The 15,123-nt window shown below is 36.5% G+C and overlaps 1 protein-coding gene across 10 annotated transcripts in view; it reads right to left on the bottom strand.

Annotated features, from left to right (window-relative positions):
• Positions 1 to 1,240: 1,240 nt before the first annotated feature.
• LOC136033896 (trafficking kinesin-binding protein milt-like) overlaps positions 1,241 to 15,123 on the bottom strand; it is a 143,891-nt gene continuing 130,008 nt past the window's right edge. For 3 of the 10 annotated variants that reach the window (XM_065714884.1, XM_065714885.1, XM_065714889.1), the window contains one exon: positions 14,607 to 14,921. In XM_065714884.1, coding sequence (XP_065570956.1) covers positions 14,762 to 14,921 — 160 coding nt within the window. In that variant the 3' untranslated portion in view covers positions 14,607 to 14,761. Of the gene's footprint in view, positions 1,537 to 9,251; positions 14,922 to 15,123 lie in introns of those variants that run through there. The other 7 variants (XM_065714888.1, XM_065714890.1, XM_065714892.1 and 4 more) reach the window with 6 other exon arrangements.

Raw genomic sequence — 15,123 nt, 5'->3', positions numbered from 1 at the left:
TGAAAATCCTGTATTTCATGAACTCAAAACTCTTGTAATAAGAACAGTCTTCGCTTATCGTCAGGCTCGTATTCGGTGCTGGAGCCTTAATGGATGTTTTCGTGTCCTTTGAAATCTCGGGATTTTACGAGCATTCTGCAATTTTTTGCAAAGTTTGTATTTTCTGTGTGATTCATCGATTTTTGAAAATTGTACCACCCCTGTACCAAAATATATTCCTGAGTATTTTTCTGCTCAAAATTGTAAGAAAGGGCAGAACAGTGTCCGGAACTTATCGCTAATTCCAAAAATCGTTATACTATGCTATTAAGACAGGAGAAGGCCTACGACCCTATCCTGGACTCAAGTACCTAAAAGTGGTGGAATTGTGAACATCCCCTGTGAACTGCATACTCCCACTTCAAAGAGGTGCTAACGCACTAAGGGGCGGATCTAGAAAAAATATTGGGGGGGGGGAACTCGACCGAGGGCACCAATATGATTCGACCGTGATGATGGATGGGGGTGTAATCACTTTCATCTGACCAATTTGTTTATGTGAATCTGATTGCTGCTTATGTAAAATGGCAAAGAAATCTCTTTGAAAGCCATTACTATTCTCCTATAACAATAGAATGCGCATTAACAACAGACGCGACCAGATTCTTTGGTGAATAAATTACTATGGCTTCATTCAGACTTTTTGAATGAGCAGACCAGACTATTTTTTTTTCTTTAGAGCTTGATAAAAAATTAATCAATGGGGAAACCTCTAATTTCTAATAGTGGAAATGCAACTGTTTTCACAAGAGGTTGATAATTGTAAAGCAGCCCCTTGATCCGCTACAAGATTCCAACATTTTCTATAAAGAGACTGAAAACCAACTGCACGCCTGGTTGCAGTGGAATATCTGAGGAGCATTTGAAATGTGGGGATCCTGCCTTGTTGCTTTGGCAGCTAGAAAATGTTTGAAGACGTTCCACGACGAGCAAAGGAATATTTGGTTTTTACTTGTGTCAAATGCTCCTTTTTTCGAGAACTCTTTAATCGGAACCAGAACCAAAACATGGAGCAGGTCGTGTTCCACACTGTCAAAGCTGATTTTTTTTTTTTCAAAAAGGAAAGTATTTATATTATGATGTTTATTATAAACCCTACCCCTACCGCGGAAAGGGGTTTAATACCCAAATGTATTTAAAGTTTCTAATTTCTTCGAAAACCATACAAGCCTAATAATGATTGAGAAAAATACAATATGTTAGTGTAAATAGATATTTTATACTGAAATAATGTCATGTACATTACCACAAAGCATTAATATTGTAATGTAAAATAGTTCCATTTTCTGCTATTGCCATTCTAGATGTACCTTTCTCTTCCAATCATACGCCAGTAGAATGGCCGTTAATTCATTTGACTTCATGTTCCATCCATCTTACAGCTGGCAGTGTAGTATCCATTTGAAGTTCTGTTTTTAGCAGGAGAATTCTGATTAAGTGACGTTAATGTAATATCTTGAGCTTTTACATCCCCCCTTCTTTAATCTGACGTGTGAACTAGAAGAAAGATCAATTTACCCATCCCTGAAAGTATTTTCTACTCCTTGTTTGAATTGTAAACCACAAAAAAATCAATGTCTCTAGGGTGGGGGCTAGAGAGTAAGGGGTAATAGCACTTACTAGATCTTAATACTAGCCCTTAATAGCCTTACATTGTATGATCTGTTACCTAAAAATTTAAAGTCTCATGTAAAAAATACATAGAATTTATTCTCCAGCACCTAGCTATTTTGTTCTATGGTAATGTGAAGCTATGTGATGATCCAATATATGAATTTCGAAAAACTATTTGTCCTAGGTAATTGGATGGGTGAGTAAGGTTAAGGCCTCATTCAAGTGCTTATCTGTCTTAATTACTAAAGTAAGAAACAATTCATTTTTTTAAGTAGTAGTAGTAGTAGTAGAGAAAATAAGAGTGCAGGTATGAGAATGTATGTATAAATTTCTTCCTTTTTTTTGTGTTTGTGTCTGTTTTTGTGGGTTTGTATTTGTGCGTTTGTTTCTGTATGTGTTCGTGTGTGTATGTGGGTGTGCTCTTTCACTAATGTTTTTTTTACTATATGTGACTCCTATTCTCTATCTCATCTCCCCATCCCCCTTCTCCCAACCAAAGGTATTCCCACCCACGAAATTTGGGCGTCTCGCAGCCCTAAAATTTTTCACATGCTTTGTAGCAGGCGATCGCTTTTGTTTTGCAGATGGATCCCAAGAAATTTGCTTCTATCAAAGAAACTGTAGCTATGGTAGACAAAATAATATACGATAAGATAGACATTGATATGGCCATTATCTATTTATCCCCCATAATTTCGAAGTAATAATAAAAAAATGAGGGTAATATCGGAGTAGTCAATGACGAAAGGGAGGGAGACAAAGACAATAAAAAAATTGAATAGTCTCCCAAGTTGTCTTTCAGGGACGATAGAGCTTGAGATAATTGATACTTGTGAATCAGCCAGCCTACCTCGACTTCCACATTATGTTCAGATAACATAGACAACGTTCCACTAGGACTTCGTCCTAGGAAGATAGTATTCTACCCTGCATTTTACTATAGTCAGGCGGCTCAATAAGATAGGGCACGTGAATTAGCTCTCCCAAATCCCACTCGGCCAACTCAAATGTCCAAAACATTTTCCAAAACATTTTCCAAAACCCTCTTTATAAAGTGTCTCCCTTCCCGTGACCTATCCTTATCATATCCCCCGTCAATGAATCCCGGAAACCGTACCCTAAATCAATGGGCTCTTAAAAAAGAAAATAAAAACAATCTGCCAAATAAAAGAAAAAAAGTTTAATTATATGATTCATTTTTCCTGAAAATGAGGTTTATCTTGTAATTTTATGACAAAATGATTATTAAACTTATCGCGTGAGCAGTTTCATGTCTAAATCTCTAACAGATTAAGACCAAATCTTGGTTGCGGGGGCCACTGGACCAAGGGCACCAATGTGACTCGAGGTGGGCACCAAATTTACAAGTTTATTTTAAAAGATTTAAAATAAAGAAAAAAGAACGGGATAATGGTGCCAGAAGTGTCTTGGGAGGAGGGTTGCTCCTTCCGACCCTATGGATCGGTTCCTGGCCTAAATTGCTTTTAACTCTTTCATTCATCTAATTTGAACCAAACTAGCTTTTTAGTTAAAATGAATAGATAGATATATTTATTCACACGAAGGCCCCATTTAGTCACAAAACTAAAATTAAGGATTTTTTTAGGGTAGAGGAGGTTTATTATTAGTCAAAACTTAGCTTTCGATTTCCGCGTATTTTTGGATATTTTGCCAAAATATCCGGAAATATCATTCGATTCCCTTGCACATTCAGCCATCAGTCCTCGTCTCTTATCCATTCTATGCTCGTGTCCAGATTTTTTATTTTTATCCATTTTGAACTTTTAGCTACAAACCTACTTTTCAATCTGTCATTGTGAATAGACAAATAGCTATAACTTCCGGTGTTACCGAACGTTTAACACAGAGAAAAACTGATTCATCTTCAACATGAGCTTCCATGTTCGTAAAACAGGGGAAAGATAGCGCCAATCAAAGATTGCTATCCCAATTTTACAGATATATACTGAACCGGTTGACGATAAATAATTTTTGTTCGTTTTAAGTTTTAACTTTGCTCTTTACATTCATTGGAAAGCTTTGCTTTTTGTTGTGAATTGGGTAAATCAGCTAAGAATAATTGATCAAATTGACAAGTTAACTTAAAAAAAGAGCAAAAAAAGAAAAAAGAACGGAATGCGAATGAGGGCGCCAGAAAAATCTTGGAGGGGACCTAAGGCCCCCCTGGATCCATCCCTGAACGCATTGGAATAACAGAAGGCCTGAGAAACATCATTGAATCATATTCCCACGAAACATCATGAAATATCGGACCAGAATAAAAGATCAAGTCATGCTACTGCTTTCTCAGTAAGCGACGCGCCAAGGAAGCCGGTGCCCTTGGCGAAAAACCAGCAAGCCGGCGGCGCGATGGAAATGATAAAGCAAAGCCTGAAATTAGCAACGTCGAACGTTTGTTCCATTAAATGTGACGTGGCGCGGGTTTTTATGGCTGCAGAAATTTACCGTTTTAAGTTGGATGTTCTATGCCTAAAGGAGACCAGAATGAAGGATTGGACCAAAAATACAATAAACGAACCAGTTAGTGGCAAGAAATTCCACCTTTACACCTTGGGATCCAGTGACGGTCCGTTTCCGATTCCTCCTAAATGAGAATACAAAATCAGCTGTCTTGGAAATGGAGCCGATATCAAATTGCATATCCCGGATCAGGATATTGAGTCACCTCTTTCATCTCAGTCATAACTGTCTGCACATCAAACCGCGACTCATCTAACTCCCAGAGAGATGAATTCTATCATATGCCCCAGCAGACGATAGACAGTTGCCCAAATCGAGACCAACTGTTCATTACTAAAGACTTTAATACAAGGATCGGTCCGACCCTCCTGAGCATACTAGCATTGGACCGCGTGGCCGAGAATAAAGATGCTCTAACAGTGCACAGCTACTACCGCTGGCTATGCAAAGCCATCTGTCAGTATCAAATATTTTCCTTCAGCACTAGAATGCCCACACATTCACGTGGGAATCGAGATATGACCGTACCCTTGCTCTACCTGACTATATATTGATCAATCAGAGATGGAGGTCGTCCGTAGTCAACTGTATAATGTTCAGAGGAGCCGACATTGAATGGATCAGGTCATTTTCTCCTAGTAAGCACAGTAAAACTAAAACTCTTTAATCAGAAGAAATCAAGACCCCGCAGACTTTACACGGAAAAACTCCAAGCTCCAGATGTACACTCTGGATTTGACCTACAATTGAGAAAACACTTTCAGGTCATTGAACCTGATACAACAGCAAAGAAAACCACAGAGAAGTCATGGCAGACAATAAAAAAATCCCACACGAGGTTGCTGGGAAAGTTCTGGGACAGAAAACACAAGGCAAAAAGGCAAAAATGTCAAACCGCAGAGACACTCGCTGCTTTGGAAGACAAGAGTATAGTCCCCAACAGGCATTCATAGAATCGCATAAGAGAGCCCACAGACTGGCTAGGAGGGATGAAAATGCCTATTGGTCAAGGTTGGTCAAAAAAGGAGATAAGGGTAATTACAAGAATTACCAGGGAATTTCACTGATTGACAGAGCCAGGAAAAGTTTTTCAATAATTGTCATAAACCATCTCAGAAAGGAACAGAGATCAACGGACAGGAAAGACCCAGTCTCGACTTGATCGCCACATTTGACTGTATTTTCTGGCTTATCTTTTGGCAGATAATGCTTGAAGATGGTGTCCCAACTAAATTGGTCGACCTGCTCAAAGCTTACTATAAAAATATGAAGAGTTATATGGTGTACTGACAGAACTCTTTGAAATAGAGTACGGTGTTCGCCAAGACTGTGCAGAATCCCCAGTTCTTTTCAATTTCATTGTACATTGGATCGTAAGAAAAGCCTTGAAAGAAGAAGATGGTGTGGCATTTCCAGCTGAAGAAAGCGTTGCTGACCTCGAATATGCTAATGACGGGACCCTTTTGTCTGATTTAGCACTTTTGTCTGATTTAGCACTGAGAGCGGATGAAATGATAAAAAGAGTGGCGGTTACTACAGATGTGGCAAGTCTCGCAATTAGCAACCAAAAACCTAAATAACTGGGAATTATAGTAACTCTTTTATACATCTTGATAGAGATCTTATTGACAGGGCCGAGGAGTTCAAGTATCTGGTAGCACTTATGGATGCTAAGGGCAGCGCATCAAATTGAGTCCAAGCTTGGATGAGCCAAGCCTGGTGTGCCTTCGGGCAGCTGCGCAAACCCTTGTGGTTGAAACAAGAAATTCATCTCAAAACAAAACTCAGAATATGCTCAGCACGCATAAGCTCTATACTCCTAGACATCTGCATGACCTGGCTACTAAAGGTAGAGGAAGAACGATAACCGACTTTCTAAACCGGAAATGCCTAAGAGCTATTTACAACATCACACGGTCGTAACGAATCAACAGCCACGAGCTCATGAAGATGTGCTGACAAAAACTTACAATGCAAGTATATTCAAGAAAAGACGTCTCAAGTGGCTTGGCCATGTAATGCAGCGCCCAGAGGCGACCCTAACACGCCATGTCCTTACTGCAGTGCCTCCCTCCTCCTGGAAAGAAAATCCGGAAGACCAGATTAAGCCATGGCAGAACGTCGTGAAGAAGGACGTCGAACCACTGGGCAGTTTCAAGAAATATGACTACAAGTGGGACAAGTTGTGGCTTAAATACATTCGGCCGCAGATAGAGGACATATTACTTTGGTGGAACCTCATCCAATAGCTTTCGAGTTTCAAGTTGGGCCGAATAGCCTATGTCTCATCTTAAGCAAGTAAGTAAATACCTCCACTGCTTCTGCACCTATAAGCAGATCCTTTGAGAGTCAAGAATCGGCCCGGGGTAAATCTCCATATGGGCTCAGATATTTATTTTTGTCATGTCATACAAGTGAATGTGACTGACTGTAGCAGTGGTTTTGGGTATTGGAACGGAACAACTACGCGGGGGATTCTCATGGTCCCTTCCTGAAATGCGAATTCTATGGCGTAAATTTTCCCAAGCATTTTGGACCCGCGACTTTAATATTACGTAGACCACGAATCACATGGCTGCAAAGAGGACACCAAAAATATTAGTTTGATAAGAATGAAAAAGAAATTATTTTGAGCAATGACTAAACCAGTGAAACAGCAGATTACTTCAGAAGATTTACCAACCTCATGGCAAATACGAGCACCATCAAGTAAATACTCATTAAAATAAAAATCAAGATAATGGAATTTCCACAAAAAGAACACATCGTTGACAAACAATATAAATGGGATATGGGTTTTACTTGAGTCCCGAAGGCCAAAATAAAAACACTCGGTTCTTTTTTAGTTTTACAAAAGCACTGTGACACTTACTAAAATTATCACATTACACAGAAAAAAAAGAAGAGAGGACAATACAACTACCAACGAACACCATCTGATGAAGAAACATTTAACTCATTTTAACATCCTTAACGAATAATAAAAAGCTGTCTCATAAACCAAAAAACTAACCCTTTGCTTGTCTTCGATTGACAAATAAATATAGCCTTCATTACAAAGTATAACTATCTCTTCGGATTCATAATCAACTTAAAAAAAATTACGAAAAAAACCTGATAAGATCCCAAAGTATTCAACGGAAACTTTTGAGTTGGGAGTAGCAATCTATAAATGAAATTACAAGGAATTTACTAAGAATAATACCAACTCTTTTATGCATCTTAATAGAGATCCTATTGACAGGGTTGAGGAATTCAACTATGTGAGAGCACTTATGGGAGCCAAGGCCAAAGCATCAAATGGGGTCCAAGCTTGGGTTCGCTTAGCCTGGTGTGCCTTCGAGCAACTGCGCAAACTCCTGTGGTCGAAAAGAGAAATTGAGCTCAAAACTCAGAATATGCTCGGCATGCATACTCTCCATACACCTAAGAGTCTGCTTGACCTGGGTACTGAAGGCAGAGGAAGAACAGTAACCAGACTTTCTAGACCAGAAATGCCTTCAACATCACACGGTCGTAACATGAATTACAATACTAGGAATTTGACGGAAATCAAAGGGGAACGAAAACAAAGAGCCTTTGATATTTGTCATATTGGCTGTGGCAAAGAGAAAGTCAATGATTTCTCTGTGGTTGAGGCTCAATGAAGATGGTTTGCGTAAAACCATCAACCATCAAAAGGACAAAATTATAGATCATATTAACCTGCAGCCCAAAGATGCATGCCTTGAGAAAAAAGAGCTGGTTTACGAGAAATATAGTTGTGGCAACTTCCTTGTTGTTACCATGCTGTTTTTCCTTATTCTTCTTTGCGACAAAGATAAATAATTTGGGTCGTAAATAAGCGACTGAGGGTCTTGAGTCATGTAAAAATCTCATATGATGTGTTTCATAACATGATTCTGGCTATATTACGACTATTTATTGATTCCAAATGTCATGTCAATAAAATGAAATTACTAATACTGTTTCCCAAAGCTGAAATTTAGCATCTTCAAAAGTTTTGCTAGTACTAAGATAGGCCTACATAATTCAAGCATCCCCAGAAACAGATTTTTTTTAGATAGGCTACACCTTTGCGTTTATGCTACTATGTAGGCCATTTTTCATTTGACTTGGAAAAATTAGCTCTAACTTTGCCCCTCCCCCAGGACTTTACTAATATAACGCCCCTGTGTAAAGCATACTCTTTTTCAGCATTTGTTTATTTTGAATAGTCTGGTACGTCAGAAAAACATCCCTGATCACAGATATTGCTCCTTTTAGTTTTTTTTTCTACGTTATAACCTGCATTGCCCTTAGATGAATCTTTTTTTCTAATTAAACAATTTTTAAGTGAGTTTTTCACAGATAATTTCATTCAGCCTTGGCAGATAACTACTTCAATATCTGTTATTCCGCGTTCGCTAGTAGTAGATTAACATATTTTTGCCAAACACGGTCACAGAAACGATGACATTTAACCCTGTCAGATTCAAGAGATTTGTCAAACTATAAAAAAGCTTATATACACTATGATCGAAATTTAGTGACCAGACACAGTGCCACTCAAAAAGGAGGGGGGCTACCGGGTCTAACTGCCCCAGGGACCGTGGCTAGGGGCCACGCAGCTGAGGGGTTGCCCACTTTGATCCAAATTTTCACTCTGATTCGCTTTTTTTGCTTATATTTGAGTAAGGAGGGGGGGGGAACTGTAATTAATTTTTCCCCAAACGCCACCAGCCATGGGAACGGCTCTGACCGACATCTTTTATTCGTCTGACTTCCCCTTAAGTACCAATCATGATCAGGAAACTGACAAAGGAATAATTTAAACCAATATCTGTCTTGAATATGGCAACATTCGTTAGCCAGAGTCAACCTAAGCTCAAATTAAACAAGTCTGTTATTCATTCAACATTCTTTTCCATAAAAATAGGTTAGTACCATAAATATATATTAAATAAGCAAAGTTGCTTGCATCACCACCTTTTTATATAGTACCAACGTTCACTCTAGGCTTCGCCCTAACGGAAACAACCGACGGCTGTTTTTCACTTTATACCCCCTGGCGACAACCCCGTAGTTTCAAATCATATCGGGTGAAAATTTCAAGACATTCATTCGAACAAAGCAGCTACCTAAGACAACTTATATTTACGTGACAAATCAAATAAAACATAAAAACTGTAACAAAAGAGACTTGCAAGACAAATATCACAAAACAAGCAAATATGACACCAGATAATTGCATTTTTAATACAAAGGCAAGCAATAGTATATACACTAATCAACAAATCATGTTAATCAACAATCACAACACTAATCACTAATCAGGATCTAAACAACAAATCACAGTACGCAATGTTTATGCTTTATAATTTGTGTTATAGATCAATTGATTTTATTGAAGTTTAGCATCCCCAAGCGACTAAATTCCGCTTTCTCGTCCCCTTAGTATGGTCAATCACTGTAGAGATTTTGAAAACCTGAAAATAGGAATCTAGATCGTCCACGATCAAATCACATTCCCAGCGAAAAAAAAACAAAACAACAACAACAAATGTACCGGCCTCACCATATCATTTGGCGACGTGTACAATATCGCCATTAACTCACTTTGTCGAGTTTTAAACAAAAATATGCACTTTTTAAATATTAAATACAAACTAGTTTCAAAATAGTACTTAAAATACAGACGTTAAGTTTTATGGTAGTTCGCCAATCACCATCATAAATTAAGGTTAGTATGAAAAAGAACATAAGTGAACTATTATAAAAAGACTCGTAAATCTCTCGACTATTGCCAGTAAATAACAACATTTTCATTTTTTTGCACTCATGTAAAATTAAAGTCCCGAAATAACGCCCTTTGAATAACCCTGCCGAGATTATATTTTTCTTGTATGATTTATATTCACAAAATACTATATAAAATATATTCGAAAATTTATTAACTAATTGGGCTTTGATAAATTCAATAGAATTTTGGGCTTCGTTCATAAAAAACTCACAACAAAGATTGAATGATCTGCAAAAACTAAAAAATGGATTGATAAGATTTAGCCTACATGATAGTGGTAAATTAGATTACGTTCAATTAATACAAATAACACATATTACTGGGTTAAAAAGGACGGAAACAAATAAATAAATAAATTTTTACATTTGATAAGTTCTAGTGTCGATGTATATTGTCCAATCAGGAAATTGATATATTTATTAAAACTTAAAGCCACTAAACATCAGGGCTAAATATAGAAGATCTTTTCAGCATCATGTCAAGTCGAAAAAGGGAAAATAAGGCGTTTTACCCAAGAAAGCGTTGAAAAGATACTTCTCAGAATGGACCAATTGGGCAGGGGAGGGAAGCAATTGCCCTCCCCCTAGATTTACAATTTTTATATTTGTATTGAAACCTTTTCTTTGGTACTTTAATTTGACAAAAATCAAGGAAAACATGAACCCCCCCCCCAGAGTTTTGAAACATGCCTTTTTGTAAATTTATGAAGAAAAATCATATCCCTTCCTTCCCTGCTCTGTCATGAATTGGCACCACAGAAGATTTTATAATTAAAAATTTTCAAGTTTCCTTTATTTATTTCTAATATTAAAATAGCCCCCTAAATTGAAAGTATGCATAAGAGAAACTCTTATTGAAAAGATGAGCGAGCTTCAAGTATGACAATTCAATTCACTTTAAGGAGAACCGATAACCTAACCTGACAAAAATTCAAGGATAAGGACAACCCTCCAATAGAAGGACATCAAAAGTTGTTTAGAAACAAGTTCAATGACAAATAGTAAAAACTAAAGTAATTGCCGGTAGCGTAAAAATAAACTAAATTGTAATAATTTGAGCAGAGGGATGAGAACAAAAACTTACAATCAAGAAAATAAACAAAAACAAACAAAGCTATCTCAAATTAAGGTTGAACAGTTAATCATTATAGTGTAAGAAATAAAAAAAAGTCATACTCAATCCAAATTTAATACTAAGGCTACTTGCTACCACGGACTTTACTACAGAATTTTTGTACATTACCACCAAAATAAACAGTAGCACAACAAATTTCGCCTCTTTCTCTTTTTGTTCTGTTTAAATATTCAAAAAGCCAAAAACCTCGGCTTTCATCTTTAAGCCCTGTTTTCATTTTGTGATTTTACAATCAAATTGGAAAAAAATCCACAAATAGAACTGCAAAAATATTGCTTTTTTTCAACGCAGACATGAAAACAGGATTCATTCGTTGGCTGATTCTTTGGCGCTTTGACCGTAGAACGGCAAATGAAAACGGGGCTTTACAAATTCCGACTAATCAAGGTAAGGGTCACTTTTGAAAGGAAGAATTTCGGTTCTTTCAATAAATTATCAAAAGGTATTTTTTCAAAACTAGGGATAATAGACCCCTCATCCCCGATTGGCACCCCTAAATTTCGTTCAATTAATTGTGTCATCCCAATTAATTCCTTAATTTGGTCAACTTAGTTTTATCTTCCAAGGAATGGTGATGAAGATATGGGGAAAAAGAAAATGAAAATTTCGGATTCAATTTGCTTATACTTGCTGCCAACTGCACCCTCTACTTTATTTCAACAAAAATAAAATTTCTAAAATTGCAAAATCATTATAACCGCTGGATCATTTATTTGGAATTTGGCACCTCTAAAGTTTCTGCGCCCGGGGTAAGTTCTACCCCCCCCCTTAAAACCATCTCTGTCCAAGGTGGTGCACAGTGCTTTTGTGTCCGATTAATATCGGTCAAGGCTATTAGAAGGAAAATAATAGGTAAATGAACTTAAAAATATATCCCCAAGACCCAATTTGGGCCATAGGTCCACTCCTGAAACTACCAATCACCTAAAAAAGTTGGAACGCAACACCACGAGACGGCGCTCTCTCATGCTATATTCTGTTTTGAGGGAAGAGACCCAGAACTGGAGGTCTACAGTTCCCTGTCTAAAAAACGGTTTTTTGAAGGGGCAGCTATATTGGGTTTTTCTTTTTTTGCCAGCCCTAGCAGGGCTTAATACTAGAGCTTTACTAAAAAACGCAAAAAGATACAAAACTCTTATTACCAGTAGAAACAAACTGCTTTAGGATACTTTTTATTGTACAAAAAATAAAGCATTCTTAATGCATGGATTTTGTGTTTTCAATGAAGCTCTAGTTTGGAGAAGTAAAGTATCATAATTCGGACAGATGTATGTTGCATAGACTGCGAAGTAACATATATTGTTCGTTTTAAGTTTCAAACTAGCTCTTTACTTTCTTCACAAGAACTTTTATATATATTTTTATCATTGCTATAAGTGCGGAAAAAACTACGCTGTTAGGTTTTATCTATTATGAGCCTTTTATGGGCTAAATTTGTTGTCATCCGTCATTTTAGGCTGAAGGTAATAACAAATAACGAATGCTTATTACTAATAATTGAGTTCTACAACCCACTAATAACTTCTTCGAAATGCCACTAATTTAAAATTGAATTTCTATTTTAAATAAGGTTGTTTCGGATGGCTGTTCAAACAGATCTCCCAGGAAATTAAAACACCTACAGCAAATACGTATACCGCTAAAGTTATTTTTGATTGCTTTTATCGTTTCTTTTTTTATTAACTCTGTGAACGAAATGGAATCCTTGTTTATATTATGCACAATGAAAGTTTGGAGAGGGAGTGAGTTGAAGAGGTAAAGTCTTTGTACGTCAAAATGTTAAAATGGAGAATCTTATTATTATTCACAACAAGATTTTATGATACTGAGATTTAGCTCGCGGCTATTTAAGCCAATCATGTTTTTTCATAGAGTTTTACGGTCAATCAGAAAATTATATAAGAAAACTGATTGGCTCAAATTAGCGCTAGCTAAATATTACTAATATTTGAATGCAAATGGGCCTTTCGCTAGTGTTTAATAATTTTGCAGAGGCTGAAATTAGAAGTCAGATTTAAATAAATGGAAAATTTTGTTATTAATGAAAATTTTGCTTTGCCCCAGGCGCAAGTTTCAACCCTTCACAGGCCTTGAAAGCACAGTTTGTAAAAATTGAGCTAAATTATCAGTATAACATCCATTTTTTCCAAACTTAAAGGTATACCCTAATTTCACAGACATTTCAAAATTTTGCGAGAAAGTAAAAAGTGAAAGCGGGATCTAAACTACTTTCCAAAACCTTCAGTTTTGCCCATTTATAAGTTTTACTGAAACAATACAAAAGAATTTCCGAGGTCATGAGAAGTACCTGTTAAGTTGGTGGTAAGGAATAGAGGTAAGAATTAGTAACACCATCAAAAGGCCAAATTTGGGCCATCGATCCAACTCCAACAGTTTCATTTACAAACTTTCTTGAGAAAACAATCTCCTTAGCTAATACCATACATTATTTTACAGTGCTTTATTTGGCATAATTATTACTATTAGCATATACAATTACTTAACATTAATCGACTGATAAATGTTACAGTTATAGCAGGAAATCTTGCAGATTGATAGTCACAAAATCAATCGCACGTTCCACAGACAGATTCCAAGATTTCGAAGGGGGCTGAAACGATTCGATATCGGAAGTTCTAGTGCCCTTTTTAAGAGCCAAAGTAATCGGAGGGTAACCATCAACTATTCTAATTATAATTTTATTAAATATATGTGCAAGAAGAGAAGGAACATATAATGCTACTTGTTTGACGATTCGAGTAGAAACTCCAAAATAATCTATAGTAGAACTAGTTCAAAGTTTCAAAATATTTTTTTTCTATTTAATGAAGAGTAATACCGTAAAACGAAAATGCATTCCCAGAAGAGACAAAATCATCAAGATTAGGAGGCTCTCGAGTTGACTTTACAGTAGATGCCTTACATTATTTCGGCTTTGCAATCCCAAGATTAGAAAGTAAAGAGCTACAAGGGTTCCCTTTGTCAATACAGCTAGGCCAATATCCGTAGGTAAGGCACTTAACTCAAAACTCGTCTGCGTTATATCAGCTCCTTCTCTTTTCTTCTTTTTGCTAAATGTTATATTTCAGAAGGCAAGTCTTATAACAACGATTACTCATTAGTTTTTTTGACGAAAGCTAAGGCAATTTTCGATCAAGAAGAAAGCGAAGGAAGAAAGAGATACGGATATTGATGAACAGAATGATTCACTTATTCAAAACTGTCCTACCCCTTTCTTTCTTTCTACGATATCAGAGGTACAGAAATAGATATTTTTAAAGCGAATAAATCAGATTCGTAGATACAAGAAAAGAAAAAATCAACTCATCAGAATATTCGAATAAAAACTTAAATTCATACATCCGGAGAAATAAAATATTATACTTTTTAAGTAAATAGCTGCACTATATTTTCACCACGTAAAAACACTTAAAACATAATTAATATACGAGAGCAATTGAACCAAAGGACCTACTCCCCATCTTAACTTGAAAAGGGGGTAATTAGTACAATATAACCTAAATGTACCCCTTGACTTATTTAAAAAAAAAAACAAAAAAAAAAAAAACTTTTCCATTAATTCTTAAAAACAAGAAGAGGATCTACCCCCTTACATGACCCTGTTAGACCCTATGTCAAAAAGTTGCACATGGATTTTAAGCTGCCGCAATTACTAGGTCACCGGCGAGGCTTAACAAAACTCATGTGCTTCTACTCTATTTTGCATCTGGTTATGATGGATGGTGTAAGATTACAAGTCACATTATCAAAAGAACTGTCACCAAACAAATTCCCAGAACTGGGTAACACAGAACTGTCTGCTACATTGTTTAACTGGCAGTTTTCACTATTTTCAATATCACCGGTAGGCCTGGAAAAGAAAGGTTCTAGAATTATAAGATAAACTTGATTAAAATACTTTTTTCTATAAGCCAAACCTAACAGGTGCAATCTAAAATCCGCTTAAAGATACTACCCATAATTAAAAACATCATTGATCAAAAATTTTACATACTTTATTTCACCTAATGATTGGTAAGTTAGTTAAATGTATGTATTCACATTCACTTATG

Source organism: Artemia franciscana, chromosome 12 (genome assembly GCF_032884065.1).
Source record: "Artemia franciscana chromosome 12, ASM3288406v1, whole genome shotgun sequence".
Taxonomy (NCBI): Eukaryota; Metazoa; Arthropoda; class Branchiopoda; order Anostraca; family Artemiidae; genus Artemia; species Artemia franciscana.
The sequence above is the reverse complement of the archived record's forward strand: the minus strand, read 5'-3'. Positions and strand labels throughout refer to the sequence as shown.